Genomic DNA, 23,874 nt, shown 5'->3' with positions numbered 1-23,874 from the left:
TAACCTGAGTAAACAGTATGGCTACTGCCAGACCTATAGAATCAAACAAGACCTCTGTGAAAAAACAAGGATTACACCCCGATTTAAAGAAGTTCAATGAGAAACCGATTATATATATATATATATATATATATATATATATATATATATATACTCTGTATAGCACTGTTTAATACTTAGTTCAGTCGTTTATTAGGTGGATATCTAGAAGAAAATGATCATTATAAACCAGGAAAGACCAAAGTGTTTTTCTACAAACAAGAGATGTGATATTAATAGGTTTGCTATTTGCCTATTCACTTTTGCATTACTGCAGAGCTTCATTCAGACGTGTCTGTGAAACTATAGTTTTAGATTGTAACATTTTATTTTAAAGTCAGAAAGAAAACTTTAACTTGTGGGAAACAAAAATCAGCATATTTTCAATAGGTGCACTCATTTATTCCAACTCAAACTTCATAAATTAAACTGATAGTTATGACTTATTTACATGATCATTATAAACCAGGAAAGACTAAAGTGTTTTTCCACAAACAAGAGATATGATATATATTAGTATGAAAAATGTAACGAAGACATTTCAGAGGCTTTTGAATTCCAGCAAACCACAACAAGAGCCACAAATAGTAAAACCACAGAACAGTGGGGAACCATCTGAGGGGCCAGTCTGCCAAAATTACTCTAAGAACTCACCTGAGAATTACTCACGAACAATACAAAGTCAGAACAATATCTAAAGTGCTGCAGGCCTCATCCTGCCTCAGTTAAGGTCAAGATTAAATAATAAGAAAGCAACTGGGATTAATAAAGGCATCATTGCATTGGTCGAGTTGAAAACCCCGTAACACTGTATACAACATCTTAATTAGTAGCCATGTGAACAAAAATAACCAGGACTATTTTCTTGTTCCTAATTAGTAAATTCACCCAGGGGCTGCATTTCTTTCAGTAATGGTCAGTTTTGTGAACTTAGCATTAAATCAAAATTCTAGATTATTCTGAACTGCATAGAAACTGGAGGTTAATGTGGCAAATATGAAATATTTTGGTAAGCAACAACAAACACCTATATTCACACCTTGACGCAACGTGGACTGAGCATGTCATTAACAGGCTGTTAAAGCGGTCTGGTGCAAAGCAGCTTGGAGGTGTTATGAAAATATGGATTTAATGTTTGCAAATATGGTCTCATCAGGTCTTTGTGTACCCATCCATCAGCCACAGACCCACCTCTGCAATCTCTGAGGCAATTTGTCTGAGGAGAGGTGGGCGGCAGAGAGCCCTCCTCACTGTTTAGCGGGGCCCTGATGAAATATCAAAACACACAGCAGCACAAGCAAGCGAGTGCTCCAGTCTTGCCACAACAAACTGAAGTGGCCGGGGTCTGTCATAATGGGAAGCATGGTCATGAATTATATCACAAACATTTATATCAGGAAGTTTGAATCATTCAAGTGGTCAGTGTGAGCAAGACATTTAAATTTGGACCTTGTAAACCTATTTTTAACACCTAAATTTGATATAGTTACTAAACACTTGACTTTGTTTAATTTTGGCAAACATATGACAATTAAAGTGTTTCTTTTGTATGAATTAATGCATTTTTGCAGCAGGAAATTTGAGTGATCAGCTTGTGACTCTTCTGAGGTGTTAGGGAAGGTCAGCACATGTCTGCTTGTCTGTGTTGCGGGATCTGGTGTCTCATTTTTCTGTTGACAATATGAAGATTTTTTAAAAAAATTTTGGAGTCAAGTCGAATGTTGTGACACCCTGGACATTACTGGACTAGTAATGTCCAGGGTGAATTCTGCCTCACTCCAGGACCCTGCAAGGACAAGTTAGTATTCAGAATGGATAAACATAAGGATTTAGGTCTGACCAGTTTGATGGTCTGTTAAACACAATGATACAATGGTCATTAAAGTAGGTGTTTGTACTTTTGGGAATGTGAGAAGGTACCAAGTAAAATGAAACCGACTCCAGACACAGTCAATCTCCCCCGAACTCTTGAATAGTTTTTGTGTCGCAGTCATCTGAAAGCTGCACTTTTCTTTGTTGCATTTGAATGTTTTACCTAGACTTTTACCTTCCACTGAACTTTCCCTTAATATGCATGGATCCAGGACTCTGTGAATATCAAGCTTCTTTAGCAACAAACTTTTGTAGCTCACGACCTTTGTGGTAGGTGTTAATGACTGGCTGTAGTCACGTCAAGCTGGCAGTTTTCCCAATAATTGTGTAGGCCACAACTTTTAAAATTTGAAAATGGTTTTTATATGCGTCCTATAATTTTCTAATTTTCTGAGACACTACCCTAAACATCTGATGTGCATCAGTTATTGTGTTTGTTACAATACAACAAACACAATAATTGTGTTGTATGAACTTCCTTTCTTGTACGAGTTACTGAAATAATTCACTTTTTCTGAGACCCTAATTTATTAAGATGAACCTGTACAACTTGATGTGTAATTGAGCCTAATGATGCTGATATTGAAGAAATTCATTTTCTTGGCCTCAAATCAAGACTCCACAGCGTTAGGCTAGCACAGAGGCAGGAAGAAGCCAAACTGAGGCGATGAGCAGGTGATAAAAGACAAACAAAGCCGGCCAACAGAGTGGAAGAGGATCAAGATATGCTGAGACAAGATTAGCAGGAAATAAGAACTGGATTAGTGGGAGGTCGACTTCTCTGAACAGTAGGATCTTTGGGTTTTCCCTAAGGTGTTTTGGTGCCTGACACTAAGCTTGGCTCTTTATCTTAATCCTCTTTCAGCGACTCTCGGGGGTCCTGCAGGAAGGAAGTGAGGAGGTTACGTTATGTGACCGAAGACAAGGTTGAGTGAGCTGTTTCAGTGTGACGAAACAATATAGAAAAGAGAAAGACTTGAAATAGAACATACTAATAAAATAAAAAGTCTCACCTTATGTTAACTCATCTGAATGTATAGTTCCATTTATACGTTTACATACACTCCTCATGGAGACAAATCTTGTACTAAATTAAAATATTTTATTTTGCCATTTGTTTTTAGTGCTCCAGATCTTCCAGTATAAGCTAAGTTTGACAATTGCTGGTCCTTGGGCCGTTCCTGGACTTAATAAAAAATGTTTTACTTAATTTATAATAAACAGCAAGGGTCTGGTTGGTGGTTCATACTTGAACAGAACTGGAAGTTCTAACAGGACAACGATTTTGAAGGCTAACTTCAAACTCCCTGAACTACTTCTCCAAAGTCCTAATCTTAAACAGTATGACAATTTCTAAACATTCCAGCCAGAAAAAAAAGCATGTAGTTGAGGTGAAACTTAATACAGGGAATACAAAAAATACAGGGACATTGCTGCTACATGCATATATTTGTGTATAATTATAATCCGTTGTAAACAGTGAAAAGTAATAAATTAAAATTGTAGAATCGAGTCTTAATTTTAAAAATTCCCCCAAGTGTTGGTTCTCTGGAAAAAACAAACAAAGAATATTTAATTCACATTCCTAAATTCGGTAATCAATACAAAGCTTATTTTGATGATGATGACAGGTAAACTGTTGTTTCTTTAAACTTTACAGGATCTAGAAGAGCCCAGCAGAGAATAAACGAACAACGCAAACACTACAAAAATGTGTCAGTTTCCCCAAATTTTGGGGAAGGCTACAATGTTTTATTTGAGTGTTTATTAATAGGGCAAGAGTCAGCCAAGCATACAACATGTTACTCTTTAGCTTTTACTTTGTTTCACGTTCTGAACGTAAAAGGAAATACAATAGATAAAACAAACAAAACAAAACAAATACACAAAAAGATATTTACATACTGCATTATAAATATGTCAAATGTACATCATTATACACAAGTACCAAAGATGGTTGGCTATGTTAAGACCCAAACAGAAGGACCTTAAAAAATATGTTCAAAGAGAAACAAAAACAACTTATGGATCAAGATGACCAAAATCAGTTTAGTTTGTCTCTCCAAGAGGAGCTTTCCCTTCGATAAAAGCACTAAGCTAATATATACATTTCATATTGTTTGTTTGGTTTCAAACAGGCGGGTAATTCTAGTGTTTTTTCTTTCTATCATCTACAGTATGTAAATAGGGTGTCAGGGTAATTGCTGTACATATGGAGCTCTTCTGTCATCCCACTGAACCATGAAAAAGTCTCAGTGAAATAAGGTGGTCAAGTAATGATCAGAAATAAGGCTTATATCGCAGTACAGTACAAGTTGAAAATTTGAGCAAAACTCAGGTGGACTTATGAGGTCTTGAAGGAATTGTTTAACATTTTTGGCAGAAATGTGCTTTTTCACAAGATGTACCCAGTAGCATTAAAGCATCTAGTTAGTACCCAAATAGTACCCAAAAGCCAAAGAAGCCAAGCCAAATCTATCCACTTAGCCGTTAAACATGCATGTAAGAGGACAACCATCTCATCCAATGGGAAAGCTGACACAGATAGACTAACTTTGGCACTACAAAGTCAAGATTACACAATAAACTCTTGACTTATTGTCCTCAAGCTGTCTAAGAGCACACTGGAAAAAATTCTTTTTTGGGTTAATTTTCAGGTTTTAGAACGTGGCAGGTGATATCAGCAATCACAGCATTTCTACCAGGTATGTGCTGGTTATCAGTGTCATGATATATTAAGGTGTCAAAAATCATCTAAATATTTGAAGTTATTCTGTTCTTAAGGTTTAAATGGCCTTTGTTGAGATGTCAGAGAAAAATGCCACACTGACCGGAGTTTTCCTGCCGTAAAAGAAGGCTGCTACAGCTTTCATCGGTTTGCAACTATGACACAATCGGCTGTTAAGAAATATTAATTTACTCAAGGTCAAGATAATATGAGGATCTCACACGGACCAGTATCCAAGTTCTAACTCACAAGTTCACATTTCTACTAATTCAAATGCTATTTATTTTAAAGGAAGACATTTCTGCTACAGACTATTTTCCATCAATTCTTTCAAAACATTGTACTAAAGTAGTGCAAGATTCAAGTGTCAGCAGGCTTCCTCCATGGATAACAGTACCAGTTAAGGATTCTTTGCTGCCAACTTCATATTTTTATTAGACATAACACGGTACATAACACGGTTGTATTGGTGAATGAGGTGTATTGTTGGATGTGCATGTTTTTTTGCATCTCAAAATGTAGCTTGATAATTTCTTAATTATTATTCTTTTGTTTGCCTACATCAACTTTGAATAAAAAACATAGCACATTTACAAAAATGTCAAATAATTCCTCTTGCAAGTATCCTCTTCTGGCCATATAAAAAATTGGGAAAAGTTAAAATCCATAAAGCATCAACATGAGTATTGCAGATAAGGTATAATGTAGTTATTAGCCCTGTAAACAAATATTTTTGCCTTTGTAAACCAAAAAAATAAAAAATTAAATAAAATAAAATACTTACAAATTTGCAAACCAGATAAAACCAGGTGAAAAAAAATCTGTAGAATACTGCACAGTTGTATGAAAAAAACTTCCCTCTATTAACCTCTTTCTGATTGTAATCCCTTTTACCGCCTTTACTTCAGTCACATAAATACATTTTGTTGTCTCCCAGCTTTTACGCTCACATGATGTAAGGATAGGAAATGCTAAAGGAAAAGGACAGGGGTCATTTTTTTCATTTAGACTACAAGTAGGAATAAGGCAAAGGAACATGAACTACTTTTTACAGATATCTGTACAATGAAACCCAGTTATGTTCCCAAATTTTTACTTAATGTTTATGACTTCTCCACAGAAATGCCCCTGAAGCAGATGTTCAGTCATACACACGCACACACACCCCACCACATATGTATTTCACAGCAATAATAGCGGATATGATCTCTAGAGTACCAGTTCTACATCTATCAGCCGATCTCCCAGAATCCTGTGCTGTTAAACTGTCTGAATCTCTGAAGCAATTACCAACATAATCCACTCAATCTTAAAAGAAATAATAACTCTAACAAAGAGATCATAATGGTAGAAGTTCACAGTTTCAATCAAACCTTTGAATCTGAATGAATTTTGATTGAAGAGGCACACTCACAAAGCAGTGCAACTTAATGGTCCTAAAACATCATGGCCCTTAATTCCTTTATAGTCACGGACACGTTTACTGAAAGATTGTGCCATAGAAAATGACTCGCTCTCATCCAATAGGAATTCTGCAATCAGCTCTTTCTATGATGATCCAAATCCATTTCCCTGTGAATTAAGTGTCGAAATCATTTGGCCTCTTTAACCATAATTGCTTTGCTTTTGTATATGACAGAGTGTTGAAGACATACATCACTGTGAAAGCTGTAACAGTCACTGTTATGAGAGATTAAGTTTCTCCCTGCGTCAGTGTTTTCTCACTTGTAGAAACTACTTTTTTACTGTTCTGCGTGTTGATGCTTAAGCTTGAAAATTTGAAGCCGTTTTCTGACTCACACTCATTATATTTCTCTGTTCCCGTTACAAAAGGGAAGAGGACGACATAGTAGGAAATGTTTTGGGTGTTAAGGATATGCTTTTTCTATATGGTATAAATGCAGAAGGAAGTAATCTGTTTGGTTGAGGCTTCAAAAACATAAATCTTAAAGCTGATCGTGATCATTTCAGACCAAGACTGAATAAAATTAGGAGGAAAAAAAGGAATAAAAAATAAAATATATTTAAAAATGTACAATGTCCAAGCTTGCAGCGCAGTGGAATATCTCCAGTAACTCGATACCTGATATCTCTCCATTGGTGCCGATTCTGGGTTACACAGTGTGAAACAGAGGAAGTACATGTACACACGGGCGGGTTTGGGTGCTTTTTTTCTTTTTTCTTGTTTGGGTGCTTTTTTCTTTTTTCTTGTTGTCTGCAGCTAGATTTTCTCTGGCTTCTACATGATGCTGATGCTGCGGTTGAGCTCACACTGGGCGTTGTTGTTGTTGATGTTGGGATTGCGGAGGCTCACACTGGACGTGGGGACGGGGCTTAAGCTGCTGGAATCGTTGGGGCAGCCGTGTTGCAGCAGGATGTCGGCACACTCCTGGCTCCCGGCTCGCCGGGCGTAGGACAGCGGCGTTTGGTTCCGAGCGTCTCGGCTTTTCACATCCACACCATACTGCGACAGAAAATGACAGGAAAGTTTGATTCTGATTGTACATCACCCTTTGATCTAACCTCAATATGTTTTCTCCAAATTCCTACAAGGATTTTGTATTTCCCTACCTGGTCAACCTGAGTAAATTATTTTATTTAAACCAGTCCACAAGCGTCCCACAGGTCCAAATGGAGCCAGTGGAGTTCGGCTCAAATGTTATGATGCTGTTTTACCGTTTTATACCATTATCCTATACCCCAAATCAATGTTTGACAGAAGAAAAAAAAAACTGCAAGCTGATAATATGCTCTTGTACACACAGATGATAAAAATGTTTTATCGACACTGGCAAGGAAAATTCCAACTCACTGCACCTGAAATATTACAGTCTACTAAATACTGCATCCAAGCAGGGTGCATTGCAACATGCATTGGAGATGTAATGACAATTATGATTTGATTTATTGTGCAACTCTTACCAGAATCTTACCAGAATGGTCAGAAATAAAGTTGTGGAGAAGTTTAATACAAGGCTAGGTTATGAAATAAATTCTCAAGCTCTAAAAATAAATCCATAGTTCAAAAACAAAGTACAACACATTAAAGGCAATTGATGTTGACAGCTCAGATGGGAGAATCTGGCAACAGGACAAAAGTTTTGTATTACAAAAATTAGTGTCATTGTTAAATGAAAACAATAAGGATTTGGAGTTAGCCAGCAGCTTTTCCTACAACAAACATGTGGAAAAAGGTGATCTGGTCAAATGAAAATAAAACTTTTTGCATGCAAAATATTGTGTGTGGAAAAATAAGTAACACTGCAAGCTAGTGGCAGAGGGGAGACCTTCTTCAGCAAGTCAGAGTTAATATCAGGATATTTGGAGCTAAACAAGGGATAATTCCAGTCAGAGACTCCAAAAAGACCAGAGGCCGGACTGGATGATCTTGTTCTGGGGCAAAAACACCAATTGCCATTGCTAACCCTAGCCTTATTCTTTCAGTCTGAGCTTGAAGTATTTTGAAGAAAACAAAAACAGGCAACAATTTCAGCTTCCAGATGTGCAAAGTTGGTATGAAAACCCTCAAAGACATGCAGCTCCAACTGCAGTAAAAAGTGCTTTGACAAAGTTAGAATTCAAGGGGGAACAGCAGAAAAACAAGCCACATCATAATTCATGTCTTTTTTGTTTCAATTCACAATTATGCACTGATGTGTGCTTGTCAGTAAAACCCCAATGAAATACATAAAAAATTCTTAAAGCAAGTCAAAATATTAAAACATTTAAAGGTTTCAACACTTTTTTTAACTAAACTTGAACATTTATAGAAAAATAATTACGACAACAGTCAAATACTCCGTTTTTTTAAGCACACCAACTGCTTTTAGGTGAGAAAGGTGTATATTTTGGAGTAAACAAACAGTGTTCTTAGAACACAAAAACTTGTCCTTTGTTCCTTAGTGTTGGCCTGACCTGCTTTTATTCTAATTCAAACTGGTAACTTAAAAAAATAAAGAACAATCACATCTTCAGAAGTAAACCAAAAGGTCAATCCAATGCCAACCAATGCTGGACGCCCTTCCCCCCACTCCTCACCAAGCTCAGTTGAGCCTACTCACCCAGATGAGCAGCTGCGTGATGACAACATTGGCCATGGCACACGAGAGGTGCAGCGCAGTGCGTCCATCTCCATCACCGTAAGTCTCATTGACCTCCTCCTTGGTGCCGTGTGCCAGCAGCAGCACCACCAGCCTCAAGTCGTCCTCCACCACTGCCCGGAGCAGCTGTTGCCCCAGAGGAACATCCGACTGAGGCAGCCCGACCAGGAACAGCTTCTGCTCGTACTTGGCTCTGATCCAGCGCTCCTTCTCCTCCCTGGAGAGGAAAGACAGCGGGGGTTTCAGGTCAGGCAGGGTGAGACATGCCAGACATGCAATCAGCAATTTCACACCTTGGGTAGAGAACTTTCAAAATAATTTAGAGCCTATGATTTAAAGGCAAAGTCATGTACAAATCGAAGTGCGGGGACACACAGGGGAAGCATTACAGTAATTGGCCTATGAGAGTCACTGAAGTATTGTGACATTTCTAAATTATTAGGGCACAGGAAAGTGATTTCACTATCACAGCATACCACACAGGGAAATAATACAGTGAGATCGGATGGAGAGATCAGAGAATGCCAAAGGGTGTGATGCTTTGGGCAGCATTCCAGCCTCCACTGATTACGGCCGTCAGCATAACGGCTCGAGCTCGGCCAGCTTTCTAAAGGTTACACATCTTGAACAGCATGTCTGCTGTAGACAATACAGGAAGGCGGGGGACATATTTTTATCAGCACTGTCGGCTGTCAGTCTGAACCTGTGGATCTCCTCCACAAAAGAGGAAGTGTCTCTGGGCCTCAGGCTCCCTTGGGGTAGCTGGGCTCTGAGTCAGATCGATGGGGCTGAATGGCAGCCAGAAAGAGACGGTTGGATGTGGGGCTCCTTCACTCCAGCCTGCAAAGGAGAATGGCGATGGAGAGAAGGCTTCGTCCTCTATCAGCAGGCAGAATTCTATCTTTTGCTTTCCATCTTGACCCCCAATATCATTCTTCGCCCACATACAAACTGTTCAAATCAGAAGAAGACGGAAAAAAAAATCAATATCAATAAGTGAATGACTGAGCATGCCCAGTGTGGTGCTAACCTGGTGACCCTGTCAGTCGGTCTGATAAGGGGAGCAGAAAGAGGCTGTTGTTTGGATTTGTGGGTGAGTGACAGAAAGGAGAAGGTTTGTGTGAATCAGTTAAAGCGGCGACGCTGGCTGGAGTGACAAGGCTCTCGTGGGACTCTTTATCAACGGGCCAAGGCTTAGCAGCATGTACAACCTGACAGTCTCACTCAATTCAATTGTATTTCATCATAATAAAAGGTGAAAATGTACTTGGCTTGAAATTGCTAAAACAACAGATTTGGACCTCCACATTCAAAATAATTTATTGTAACTTTATGTGATAAGCCAACACTCTGGATGGAAAGGAAAATGGTAACTGCTTTTCAATTTTATTTTTAAACTGCAGTGTGCTTTTGTTCTCAGCGTGCCTGAGCTCCTCTACTTTGCAGAATCACTTCAGAAACAGTCAAATTGAATCAAAAGGATCTGTTAACATCCAACAGATTCTCAGGTGAATTTAGGTCTATGCTTTTACTTGGGGGATTCTAATACATGAATATACTTTAATCAAAACCAGGTTGTCTAAAATGTGGCCTATGGTCAGATTATATTCCCCCAATTAGAAGTCAAGCACAGAATTACAGAATTAAGTTTTTTCTGACAACGATGTAAAATATGCACAGCAAAATTTTCATAAACAACAAACAAACCCCCCCAAAAATGGAGATTAGTACCCATAAAAATGGTGCAAAGTGATGATAATTTAAGTAAACGTTATCCTAATTTCTGTTTTTTTGGGTTGTAAACCTTGTTTGGTCCATTTGACTCCAATGAAATATTATGATCTCTAATTGAATCAGAATACATTTAAATAACCTACTGTCGGTATTTATTTGTTGGAGGACAACATTTTTCAATAACTAAATTATTTAAATACTCAAAATCAGCATAGTAAAAGAAACTTAGTTACTGAAACATGCAGCTGGAATTTTGCATTTTTTTCCATTTTCATAAATGATTGCTTGTGGTCTCCTAAAATGCTGTGCCTGCTGAAACAACAAATAACCTTTGCAGATGCACCAAATCTTGTCTCCATTTGGATGAAGCCTAAGATCAACACTTATCAGCACCAAGCCCAAATTGAGTAAGTACAAAAGCTGCAAGGGTCATGAAGCAATTTACACCCACTTCAAAATAGTTTTAAACTTGTGGCACCTTTGAGAATTTTTGTTGCATTTTGTTTGGGCATGAATAGTAAATGTGGAAGTGAAAGTCTTTTCGCCCAGCACACTAAAAGCAAACCTTTTCTTCCAGAAGATAGCATTATTCGGAACTACAATACATCCCTAATAGTGGGCAATTGCAGTTGCTCAGAGTTTTATGGCGTAAGACCTCCATCAATTCCAACTCGGTCATTATGTGTGGACAAGCCTGTTAGCAAATCAATTGCCGTTAGAGCCAGTGGACTGCTCAGAACAGGAAGGGGCCGTCCTGCCCCTCCACTCTTATTTCTTTGTAAACATGTTTGTTTTACAAATTCAGGACAGTCTGAGAACTGTAGGTAGGTCTCAGGACGATATGTACAACTTTTTAAAAATCTAAGTACGGTGACAAATAAGTAGGGTTGATGTGTGCAGTTTGTTTCGGAAAAGTCGACCATGAATAACACGATGAATCTGTAGAGCCCAGTGAATTGATATGAGCTAAATGAGGCATAACGTTAGCACCAAGATGTGAAACAAAAAGGCAGAGAAAAGCCATTAAGAAGACGTCAACATCTCAGAAAGGAGCCCGGAGGACACTTTGTTAGCCTTCACAACAAAATCAGCCCTAAAGACCTGCAGGAAAGGTCTCATTCACAGCTGATCCTGAGCTTTAAATTCAACAAATTCACAGTCCTTTCTAGAAACTTAACCCAATAAAGGAGCATGAGGGATAGAAGCAAAAGTAAGTAAAAATTCCCTAGCTGCAGCCAAAGAAAGAACGTGAAAGGAAGTAAAATGGTAATCCCGCCTCTGTCTTTTGTTTGGAACAGAGCAACAATCCAAACAGAGGTAGGGTTTAAACAGTCAGGGGGTAACCGAGACTCTTGAATAGGACATTTCCTCACTACAGGAGGAAGAAAAATAAAATCAGCAGATTTAGCATGTCAAAGTGCCGGGACAAAGTAGGAGGGGAGGCGGAGAGGGGAAAGGAGAGTGAATTCACACAGCATGGGGGAACATTCAGGAAATTGAGCTGATGGCTAGTCCTACATATACAACACACACACAGGTTTTTTAAGCTAATAGGCACCAATTTCCCCACCCAGCCCTGAGCACATACTTGTTTTAAATTTCTCTGTTACTTGGGGGATAAAAAGGTGGTTTCAGGTTCCTAGTAAAGACATGTGTTGCCCCTCTCTTTTAACTACAATCACACAACATTCACCGCAAACCTCCGCTGTCTTTCAGTCATCTTGCATCATAAACATAGATTAACTTTCACTCACTTTGATGTGTATGAAATTCTGGGCCAACATCAACAATGCTCCCTGAGTTTAAAGTGGAAATGAGGTTCCTGTCCTGAGCTGGTGTCCCTTTTCATTTGCCTATGCAGAGTCTGGTGAGTTAAAGGCAGCTTTAACAGTAGAGAAAAGGTTTCTATTATAATTCTATTAGAGCTCTGTCCCTCCAACTCTATGCTGAGCAATGCATTCTGACCCTGACTTAATTAAGTGGCAAATGGCAGAATGATTCTCCTAAACCCAGCCCATGGAGTCAAGAACACATGACTGAATTCAAATAAAGAGGAACAAACAAGGATAATTAGTCAAGCCTGAAAGACAAAGATGAACAGAAATTTATAGGAAGGGAATAGAAACTGAGACGGGGTAGGAGGAGCAAGAGATGCCACAAAATGACCAATCTAAGTGCCTGTAATAAAGGTGCATTGGTCCATATAGGAAGAGGAGGATGTCCGTCTCAGTACTCGCCCATCTTTCAAACTCACACTGTGTGCTTCACAACTATCAAAGCTTCTCTAGCTCCTCCTCCTTCTTCTTCACGAGCCTCCACATTCACTGTGGATACATCAAATAAATGCTTTGAAAGGGAAAGAAATGGCGTTGGTGGTGAAAGGGGCGATGGGAGTTGGTCCAGGGGTGGGGGAGAAGGCTGTGGTTGGACCAGCTTGAACAGACTTTGCAGTGGGGGTGGAGGACTTCTATAGAACTGGTTCCCATGCAGCCAGGAGCTCCACTTCCACAGACCACGGGGAGGGAAGAGCAGAGAGTGAGGAAGAGCAGTAGAAAGACAAGAAGGGAGGGTGAGAGGGGAATGACAGAGATTGAGAAAAAAAAAAAACACAGACAACAGAAGGAAAAAGCTGGGGCCCCAAAGCATCAAAGGTTGCTAAGGGCGAGAAATGAAGGAGCAACACAGTAAACGCTCCACTAAGAGTGCTAAATAAGGCCTCCCATGGTCCAGTGGGTAACAGTGCAGACCAGCTTTGCTCTGCTCTGAGAATACCAGCTCCAAAAAGAATGAAGACAAATATTTTTACAAGTTCAGTCGATGCTCCTTGCCCGTCTCTCTTCCATGGTGCAGCCCGAACAGATGACCAGAACTCAAAAGGTTTGTTGAGCTCTATAGAATTGCCAGCGGGAGAGCATCTGGGTGCCAAAAGGCAGGCAGAGGGATGAGTTGAATATATTGTGACATTAATGAGGTTGTCAGACCCCTCATGATGGAGTGGCTCTGTTTTTGTGCCAGCAAGACTAACACTCTTAAACGCTCATGCTGTTAACCCCTGCTGAACCCTTGCCTCACATACAAAGCTGAGGGGATGATAACACATGGCCTGCTGAAGTGTGTGGACTGCTTCATGTAGTCCTGCACATATGAAGCGACAGATTTAAATCCTTTGTTTTTTTGATATTTTTATTTATTTTAATTTCCAAACATTATTGAGACTACATACACCAACCACCTAATTAGGAACACCTTGCCATCAAGTTGAAGCCCTTTTGTTTTCAGATCTGCCCAAAATCCAGGAGGCACAGATTCAACAGAGCGTTATAAATGTTTCTCAGTGGTTTTGGTTCATATTAACATAGTTGGTACAGCTTTGTTGGCTGCACATCCATGTCCATCTCCTGTTCCAACACATCCATGAGGTGATCAACTGGATTGAGATCTGGTGAGTGTATAGGCCATTGGAGAACATAGAACTCAATGTCATCTTCAGAAAAGCAGTTTGAGATCATCTGAGATTGCTTCTGGAATCATTCACCAGAAGATGGGTACACTGTAGTGATAAAGGCATAGATATGTTCAGCAAAATTACTTAGAAAGGCAATGGCATTCAATTGATAATCGTCTGGTTCTAAGGAGTCCAAGGTGTGCCAAGAAAACATCCCTAACTATTTTTCCAGTCAGTTACCATCCAATTTTATTGAACCAGAGTGAATTGTAGCCTCAGTTTCCTGTTTGTTGCTGAAAAGAGTGGCACCAAGTTTGGTCTCCTTCCATCTGCTTCAGTTATTCTGTACACACTGGCAGTAATAAGAAATTATCTGTGGTACTGTTGTCTTTCCATTTAACCAGTTTGACTATTCTCCTCTGACCTCTGACATCAAACAAGGTATTTTTGTCCACTCAGCAACAGCTCTCTAGATGTGCATAGAATGCTCTGTTTTTCAGAGCATTCTGAAAAACAGAGCATTCTATGTAAACCCAAGAGCCCTACCATGTAGGACAGTAGAAAGACAGTTTCTAAAACACTCAGACCAGCCTGTCTGGCACAAACAACCACAAGACATTCACTAAGTAATTTAATTGATTTACTTTTTTACTATTCTGATGCTAAGTTTAAATTCAACAACTCATTTAGGAGTTTTGGTGAGTATAAATTGCATGGCTCAGTATGTCTATGCTGTATAACAAAGCAGTCCCTTCTTTCCGTCCACCTGGCCCTGAAATCCAGTGGCATATTGGCAATTAGCAACCAAGGTGTTACTTCTCCCACACAGGGATAATTACTGACCTGTGGCTTTCATTTAGAAAGAGAAAGCGGACAGAGGACATAGGAAGACTAAGTCATTCATTTGTCTTAATTAATTAGTCTTCCTCCACCAGGGTTCCTGGTGAGGCCAACTACTCTAAAAAGTCCTGCCGCTTCAACGTTTCAACGGCTTCAACGGTACAACCGCTTCAACGGTTGTATCCTGTGAACAGCCTGGAAGCTCTGTCCGATGTTCAGGGGCAACTATGAACAGCAGAAGTTACTGTAGATAACTCTTGCAGATGCTTTTGTGTTTACAGGACTTCCTTTGCAAACAGCACAACTGGACAATGGGAGAGCTGGAGAAGAATGGGTTAAAGCAGACAGAGGGACCAGGTTTGGAGAGGTTAGTGGTGTGATTCATTTTTATTACCACGCAGCCCCTGCAGGCGGCAGGAGTGGCAAATTATTTCTGAAACAAAGTGGAGGGCTCTCATCAGAGCTATTACCCGCCTGTGGCCGAAGGCAGCGCAGAGCCCACAGAGGGTGACAGTGAGAGGCCCCCCATCAATGAGGGATAGCCGTCCACATCCGTCCACGCTCCAGGATACCCCCCTCCCCAAATGAGAACTGGTGTCTGTGCTTCTGTGCGTGTGTTTCATTTTGTGCAAGAGGAAGATAAAGGTAAAGCTAACTGTTGGACCACTCCCATAATATCCATCAAAATAATATCCAGTATTGTTTTTGTCACAAACCTGCCAAGCAATTAGAGGTGACGTGCAAAACACAATGACTTGCGGGTGCTAATTAAACGAACAGCTCCCATGTAATATGCTGACTGCAGAGATGAGCGATGACGAAGTACTAACAAGTTCATCATTCCAGATTCAGCTGAAACATAGCCAGATGAACCTTCTTCTGAAATGACCCTACCTTGCATTTCTCTAAAAATAAAACTAATCAGTAAGTAAATGTTCATTTATTAATTAAGGAAACTAAGAGGAACATTTTGCTTGTCTGGTTATACAAAACCCACTGGTAGTTTCTGGGTTTGAGTTACAATAAAAAAATAAAAAGTAAAGTAAAAATAAGAAAACAGCCATTTTTCTTACAAGTGAAGTAAGCAGTGTAAGTGTTTTGAGAATAATCTAATTGCTTTCAGCATGAGCGTTAATCTGGTGGAGTAAGTGTAAACTATCATCAGCTCAGAAAAATATGTGTTTTAAAAAAACTGATGCCCTGAATCCTATAAAGTTGACTCACAGAGAGATCTTATTTAACTAGCTTCAATATAACAAGAAGCCTCACCCACATTTAAGTACCTTTGGATGGCAGCATTTTTGGTATCCAGCTGAAAAAAGTTAACAATGGACACTCATGGAGTTTATTAGTTAATTCAAACCATGTAAACACAGTTTATTAAAACAGGTGGTCAGTTCACACATGCAAATATTTTTCAAACAACTTTCCCATCGTGAAGCATATAGTCATCCTAATGTTCAACTATAATTCAGCAGCTGTTCTGATCTGCGTATAACAAATTTACATACCGAGTTCCTAAGATCTTGAATATCATAAGCCAAACCAATCTTGTGGATGAGCGCCTTTAAGTTAAATCTCAAAAATGCAAGAGGTAAAACTAGTCTTGCAGGAGACATTCAATCAGACACCAAGTTGATATTCAGGTAGTTACTGAATCGTTTAGATTAGGTGTCACTAATGTTTAGTCAGAGTCAGTAGCCATACAAAGCCTGCCTATGTGTCAAGACAAAGCTGCTATGTGTCACCAGTTTGACACAATTAAAATCCTCGCTTTTATGGTGAACTGCAGTTAAAAGAAAAAAAAAGCACAAGAAGAAAAAAAAAATCAATCAGCTGGAATTTATTCATCCTACTTGATATATACCTGATTTTATGAAGGACAAAACCATCAACTTCTCACCAACCAGTGGCAAAGTAAGATATTTAAAGTGATATTCTTGGTCTAAAGATTAGTTATCCAGCAAATGAGATTTATTGTTTGACAGCAAAAGCTAATGGAGATGTTGCTGCGGGACAGGATCGGATTTTTTTAGACAGTGAAGAACCTTCCTGCCTGCGGTGACGTGGGACTGACAGTGGTAGGGAGAGGAATCAACATCAATAATCTTTCATCAAGTCCACAGTGCAGCACTTCAACACAGAAAGGACTCAATAAACAACTGTAGGCCATCGTTCAGGTCTGAACTGACCAGAGAGTGGAGGATAAATTCGAGCAGTTTGCAAGCAGCGGATAAATAAAACATCACTTTAAGTGAAGCGTTTTTGTATCTACAAATGGTCGAGATGTCACCAGAAAAGTCTCATGATTGAAGATACAACACACTCCTTGATATTTCAGTCTTATGTAGAACATTTCTGCAACAACGCATAAGCCTGTAACTTATGCGTTGTTCATCAAACTACGTGCTCTCAACTTATGCAGATATAGATAGAAAATTCTTGGTTTTGACGCATTTAATAAATACAGGGAAAAAAATTAAGGCTGCTATAGAGAAATTATGTGATTAGTGAAAACTGAGGTGATAACCTCAACCAAATTTTTCATGCTTTTTTCTTTCTTTTCCATTATTAAAATGACATTTTCCGTAGGTTTTAGCATCTTAGTCAGTAAAAATGTACACATGAGATTATTAGAGACCATTCAACATGCCAAATATATTGTTGGCATTAAGACTCTGATTGCATAGAATTTGAAATATTTGAAATCTTGTCAAATTAAAATATTTTCTAAAAATAATAAAGCTATAAATAAATTATGCTGATTATCTTGTGGTAGATCCTGATTTCTAGTCAACTGATTGGCACATCTCTAGAGTCAGCTAGAAACAAAAACAAAAATACAATAAAAGAGAAAAACAATTTGATTGATGCAACGTCAGTTAAATCCAAATATAATCCTGATAATCTTGCTCATACGCAAACCCAATGGTATATAAACAAATTAAATTGTAAAAAAAAAAAAAAACTCTTCCTGTAGCTGTACTTGCACAATTGCATTAGTATAAAAAACCCCAACCTTTTTCTGCTTTTTCTCTTCTCTTAGCAAAGTTACAAAGCTCAAATGCCATCAGCTAGACCCTGTAGACAATCTTTGTTGCGACAGACAGAGTGATGACCCAGGTCTGTGTGATGGATATATGACATTGTGGTTTGGGACCTGGGGGCCTGGCTGTTTGGGTGGGGTTTAGCCATCATGGTGTGCTTAATTACCTGCACCGCCACACAACAGACCATTAGTCAGACTGGGACGATGGGTCTCAACAGTCAACAAGAGACAACAATCCTCTTACCAGATTGTTATCTGGGTACCTTAGAGGAAGGGAAACTGTGGACAGAAATATATTCAGAAACAGAAAAACCTTTGGTTAAGATGCAAGAATTAAAGGAAATATCTTTGCCAATTATGATGAGAAATCTCAATGCTCTTATAAACAAACGTGTTGTTTGTTCATTAGTACGCATATTTTTAAAAACTTCCCATGGTAAGAACTCTTATGTTAAGCCACAACCCTGACTTTCATTAGGCAACTGCAAAACAGTGTCAGACATGCCACTGCATTTCATGGAGTTTTATTTTCAAGCTGCTAAAGTGAACAGAGAAAGAAGACTGTAGCAGAAACATTAGATTTATAAAAAGAGAGCAGTAGGTACGGTGAAGGATAAAATCTCTGACATAACAGACATTGTGATCAGTGTGTATGAGAAGAACTGAAGCTCAAGACATAAAATAATGTGTTTTTGACTCAGTGGGCTGACATTTATGGCCCCCTGGTGATTCTTATGGCGCATTTGGTGGTGTGAACTGCCTCCGCTGAAATGTGGGTAGCTAATAAATGGCGGCTAATGGAGAGAAGACTCTCATGCCTTCTCCTCCTATAATCTCTGCACGCTTCATTAAGCATCACCTTTATTTGCAGAATCGTGCTAACCTGGTGCTGTCGCTCCCTGGCTTTGTGTATCCCTCCAAACAGCCCTCCCATACGCTGTTGGCCATGGTGTTGCCGATTGCTGTCATCACCATGCTCAGCTCCACCGGCCAGTCGTCCAGGTCCAGAGAACGCACACGGGACAGGTGGGTGCCCAGGTTCCTGTGAATGCCTGAGCACTCAATGCACATCAAGGCACCCAGGTTCAAACTGGCCCAATCTGGGTCTACAGGATAGAAAAATCAGAAATCCTTAGAACAGGTCAGAAAGAGTTAGAATTTTTACTTGAGAGTATCTATGATTTATTTTTTTTAGGTTTGCTCATACATTAGGTCATCAGTTGTGACCCTGTTTCTTAAGACTAGAAGGAGCTCCATCTCCTTCTGCACAGACAGTTGTTGTAAAACATACAACTTAATCAGACTTCACTGAAACTCCTCCATAGGATGGAATAAGAAATGATACCAATATTAACCTATGCTGTATAATTATCCTAATGTCAGTAGGTTGTTAATGACTTTAGTTCATAGTATTAAGCCAAGATTGGGTTTGCAAAAGTAACCCAAGTTAGACTGTTTTATATCCAACTATTCTTTTCTATTGATTACTGCCTTCTTTCAGTTAAACTGTGAAATAAATAAATCTTGCAAAATGAAAATCCACCTTTGTTAATATGTAAGATAATGCCATTAATGGCACATTCCCTTTTAGAGGAAACTGTAAAGCATCTTCCTAGCAGCCAGCTTTGCACAGATAAAAGTCAGAACAGCAAAAATAAAAATATTTAAAAAAATGACACATTTAAGCTAAAAGAGCAGAAAAGACACATCCTCTAAGTGAATCTTTTACAGCTATATTGTTGACCAATATGACTGGAAATTGCTGAGTTTGGCTTAAATTTAGCCAAGTGTGTAAAAATAAATTCTAATGATGGACTTAGCTTAATATGTTAGATAAATTCTTTCCTTTTTAAAACCTCAGTTACAATATTTTTTGCATTTACTATTTACTTTACAATCAAAAAACTAAAGTGAAACAATTTTTTGTATTTTTTTTTTTACGTTTTTACAGCACAACTTGATACAGATTTGTTACAGCTAAAGCAAAAGCCAAAGTATCTAGGAAAAAGTAAGCAAACTGTTTTTATTCTTTATTTTGACTGTAGTTGTATTAGTCTAGAATGTTAATGTAATATTGAATCTTCTTTGTAATATCCATAATTTGTAGATATGCAGAGATATACTCACTGGGTGCATCACAGTCGACACAGAAGCTGTTCCCCCTCACGTTCCGTATGGACTGAATGGCCATTGCATCACTTTGGCTGCCTAACCGAGACTGTGAGAAATCAAGGAGAAAATAAGTCAACAGGAACTAATTGTTCCAGTGTGGGGGAACAGAAGGCAAACAATTACAGCTGGACTCAGGTTGTGGACAACTGACAAGGAGGTGATAGGAGCTTCAATGGCTCGGGCGAAATGTGAAACAGAGAGAATATGAATATGTTAATGAGGCTGTGTTTCCCCATGTAGGCCGACACTAGCTGTGTTCTCCCTCTGATGTCTGTCAGTTTTAATAAGAGACTCCCCATACTGCGGCACACCTATTTGACTACCTCCCACATGCCATAGCTTCACGCTGGTGAGGTGGGGAAGGGGCACTGGGAGGTCGGAGGATGAAGAAAAGAGGAATGTAAATGAAGCAGAAGAATAGTAGGATGACAGCAGTTAGATCTTATGCATGTCTTCTTATTGCTCCTTATGTTTCCTGACCTACTGTACCTTGTTCTTGATGCTCTCACAGGACTGTAGGCTGGCAAAGATCTGGCTCTCTATTGCTTGCACCCATAGCTCCCTCTCCTCATATGTAGATGCTTCGAAGTTCCACGTCTGGCCCGTCAATGACACAATGATGAACTCAAAGGAATCTTCTTGCTCTGAAAATAAAAAGTATGATAGCTTAACATAATGGAAAAAACTAAGTTAGTGTTGTTTATCTTTCATCTGAACATATTTCTGAAACAGTATATTTAGGCTCCTAAATAAACAATCACCACCTGGCGCCCCACTGATTGTTCACATTGGAAGACAGGAGAAATATGCATTTCATTCTATCATGAAACTGACACTCCAAATCACCACCAAATGTCAAGGGTTTAGAAACTTTAATGAATGTTTAAGACTAATACATTTTTCCACTGTCTATACCCGCCTGTCCTTTCAGGGCCACAAGAGGGGAGAGGTAACAAGTGTTGGTCTTTGTCTTCAGCAGTTATTGGATGAGAGGTTGGATACACCCTGGATGGGTTGCCAGTTCATCACACGGCAACACAGAGAAACAGTGATACCCAACGGCAATTTAGAGTCATCACTTATCCTAACAGTTATGTTTTTGGACTGTGGGATGATGCCAGAGAACCCGGACCTGGAAACTCCCAGGACCCTCATGCTGCCAGGCAACATTGCTACCAAAAAAATGCCTACCAAGCAGGGTTATTTATTGATGAAATGGACTGAGACATGTTGCTGTTGACTTGTGTAGCTTGGTAACTGAGCACAAGAATTAAAAAATCTCAAGTTTTCTGACTTTTTGCTAAAACACCCTCTAATGGTGACAGAGACAATTTCAAGATCTGAGCTCTGACATCTAAGACAAATCAGATGCAGCATTGATTCATCACCCAGTATTAGTTCTTGTTATCACTTCAGTCACTGCATTTAAGGAACTATTTTACCAGATGTTTCAGTTCTTCCTGTTTTATCTAGAAGAAAAAGGGTTGCTTATAATCTGTTTTGAATATACATAAAAACACTGGTGCTCAGCTGGACTTTAAACACATGAAAAATGTGTGAGATAAAAATGTTCCATTACTAGAGACAAATCATTTGACCACTGTCAAACAGATTGTGGTGAAGTACCAGGAAGTTTTGGCTTCCAACAACGTCAGAAAAATGTCCTGTTATGCTATAACATGTTTTGATGGGCTGTGAGAAAGTGTGCATGAATTAGTGAGTGGGACAGGTTTGTAGAGAGTAAAAAACCGTGGTCTTCATTTATCAAACACGCACAAAATGGGACTATGTTAATTTTTAAACAAATCTGGGGAGTTATGTTTCCAAACCCAAAACAGTGTCGAATGGGGATGTGTGGATCTGAACATAAGCAATAATGACTGAGAAAGTGGGTGACATTTTTTTGCACAGTACTGCACTGGACAGTGTGACTAAATTTGGTTCTCTGCCACCGGATTACTTGCTTGATAAACCTGATTGCTCATAGGCTCGGTTTGGTTCACTTAAACACAGTTCGCTTTTTCTGCAGAGATGTTTATGTCCAAACTGAGGTTCTAATTAACTGCTAACTATAGGTGTCCCCAAATCTTTTGGACTTTACTTTTTCTTTTCTCATTGTATTCTTCAATTCATTCATTTAAATAGACTTCAACCCCTGGTTCCTTTCTGTGTGACTAAGATTTATGAAAATGTCACCTGATGTTTTCTGTGAGGAGTTGTGACACAACATATGTTCCAACACATGCTGTTTAGCAGCAATTCATTAACTCCGTACAGTACAATGTGACTTGTGTAACGTCTCTGGTCTCTGCACATGCTTGAGCTCATTGCCAAATGATTTGTAATTACCTAATTATGTCTATGCAAATAGTATTCTCATTTGCATAAACCACGTTTGGAGGACTGGAGGCAAACGCACACAAGAGGTACATGTTTTCCACGGAAGCTTTTATCCACTTTGTCAACATCGCATTTCTGTTGATTTGCATCTTGAATGCTTCGTTTTTAACGGTCAAACTGTCGATTGAACTAATTATTAAAATTACATAAACACTTGCAGTACTGCATATCACTCTAAAATTTCTGACATTAAATTAGCAGTGCATGCCTAATAAAACATCTGCAATAACATGATGTTGTGGTGTTAGACAAATCATCCGACTGAAGATATTATATTTACAATCAATTTACACTCCTTGCTGTGTGACACAGTCCTTTGCTGCTTAATGACAGATGTGCGATGGATGCCACTAATGTTGCAATCTCTGTGCTACAGCAGAGGGGTCATTTCTTCAGGACTAAAGCAATAATGCAATTAGCTTGAAACCAACTTCAATTATCTGATTTAGTTTGTGGTATCGACTCCAGGTCACAGAAAATCAATAAAGACTTGAAGCCTCTTTATTTAGACTTACAGCACAAAAAGTGCATGTCTGAATGTGTTGGGAGGGGATTGCGTGTGTGTGTGATATTTTAAAATACTGATCATAGCAGAAGGATTCCACAGAAAAAGGGGTTAACTTCAGGCACTTCAAAGGCAGAAAAAATAGAGCAGCAGGGAACAACACAAAGACAAAAAATAAAAAATAAAATAAAAAAGATTAATTGTGATACACATAATCGAATTTCATTTTTTCTTCTCTAATATACCTTCAGGTACAATAACTAATGCGTTTGATTAGAATTTGTGATTCCGAATGTTGTTGTACTTGTGCTCTCATTGCTGTGAAAACCTGAACAAAGCTAATTATTCTGTTGGCTGACCAGGCAATAAATTGGAGGCATTAACACACTTTCATTATGGAGATTAAAAAAGCGTCGGATGGCTGGTTTCTTAAACTGATGCGTACACAGAGGATTGCAAATCTAGTGCTCTATGTATAATGATGTACATTAGAAACATGAAATATACAGAATCAGATGTGACTAAACATGGACGGGTGCCTAATGTGAAGGTACATTTTGGTTTTAAAAACTCAATTTTCATATGGTTTTACTGTGTGAATTATTTTAAATCAAAAGTCAGTGAGAGCTCCCTCCAGAGCTATCTACCAGAGCATAGTAACCCTGTCAAACTGTTGCTGGGTACTGTCCATCAGCTGGCTGAAAGAAAGGAATTCCTCAAAATGTTTCTACTTGTTAAAAATAAAGACAAATTGTTGGTGAATACTTCCAGTCATGAAATATTCAACTTTCTATGACTGTAACTATGTATTTTACCAGGTCATGGTTAAGATGCAAAAAGGAGCAACACTCTATACTATTTTTAAGATGTGCAGTTCAGAATCATAATCAGTCATCAAACACAAAGAATTAGCAAGACTGTAAAATTAACAACCAGGGTCCAACTAACTAAGCTCTGAAATCTCAAACTGAATGCTCTAGAAAATATGTA

General features: G+C 38.8%; 1 protein-coding gene across 2 annotated transcripts in view; it reads right to left on the bottom strand.

The window, feature by feature from the left end:
• Window positions 1–3,621: 3,621 nt before the first annotated feature.
• Window positions 3,622–23,874, bottom strand: part of LOC102235584 (arf-GAP with GTPase, ANK repeat and PH domain-containing protein 3) — a 150,117-nt gene continuing 129,864 nt past the window's right edge. For both annotated transcript variants that reach the window (XM_023334876.1, XM_023334875.1), the window contains exons 14-18: window positions 20,469–20,623; window positions 19,935–20,025; window positions 18,691–18,913; window positions 8,701–8,956; window positions 3,622–7,103 (exon numbers count right to left, since the gene is read on the bottom strand). In XM_023334876.1, the coding sequence (XP_023190644.1) occupies window positions 6,879–7,103; window positions 8,701–8,956; window positions 18,691–18,913; window positions 19,935–20,025; window positions 20,469–20,623 (950 nt within the window). In that variant the 3' untranslated portion in view covers window positions 3,622–6,878. The remainder of the gene's footprint in view (window positions 7,104–8,700; window positions 8,957–18,690; window positions 18,914–19,934; window positions 20,026–20,468; window positions 20,624–23,874) is intronic.

The sequence above is a fragment of the Xiphophorus maculatus genome, chromosome 6, assembly GCF_002775205.1.
Source record: "Xiphophorus maculatus strain JP 163 A chromosome 6, X_maculatus-5.0-male, whole genome shotgun sequence".
NCBI classification, from domain to species: domain Eukaryota; kingdom Metazoa; phylum Chordata; class Actinopteri; order Cyprinodontiformes; family Poeciliidae; genus Xiphophorus; species Xiphophorus maculatus.
This window is presented reverse-complemented; position numbering and strand designations above follow the sequence as displayed.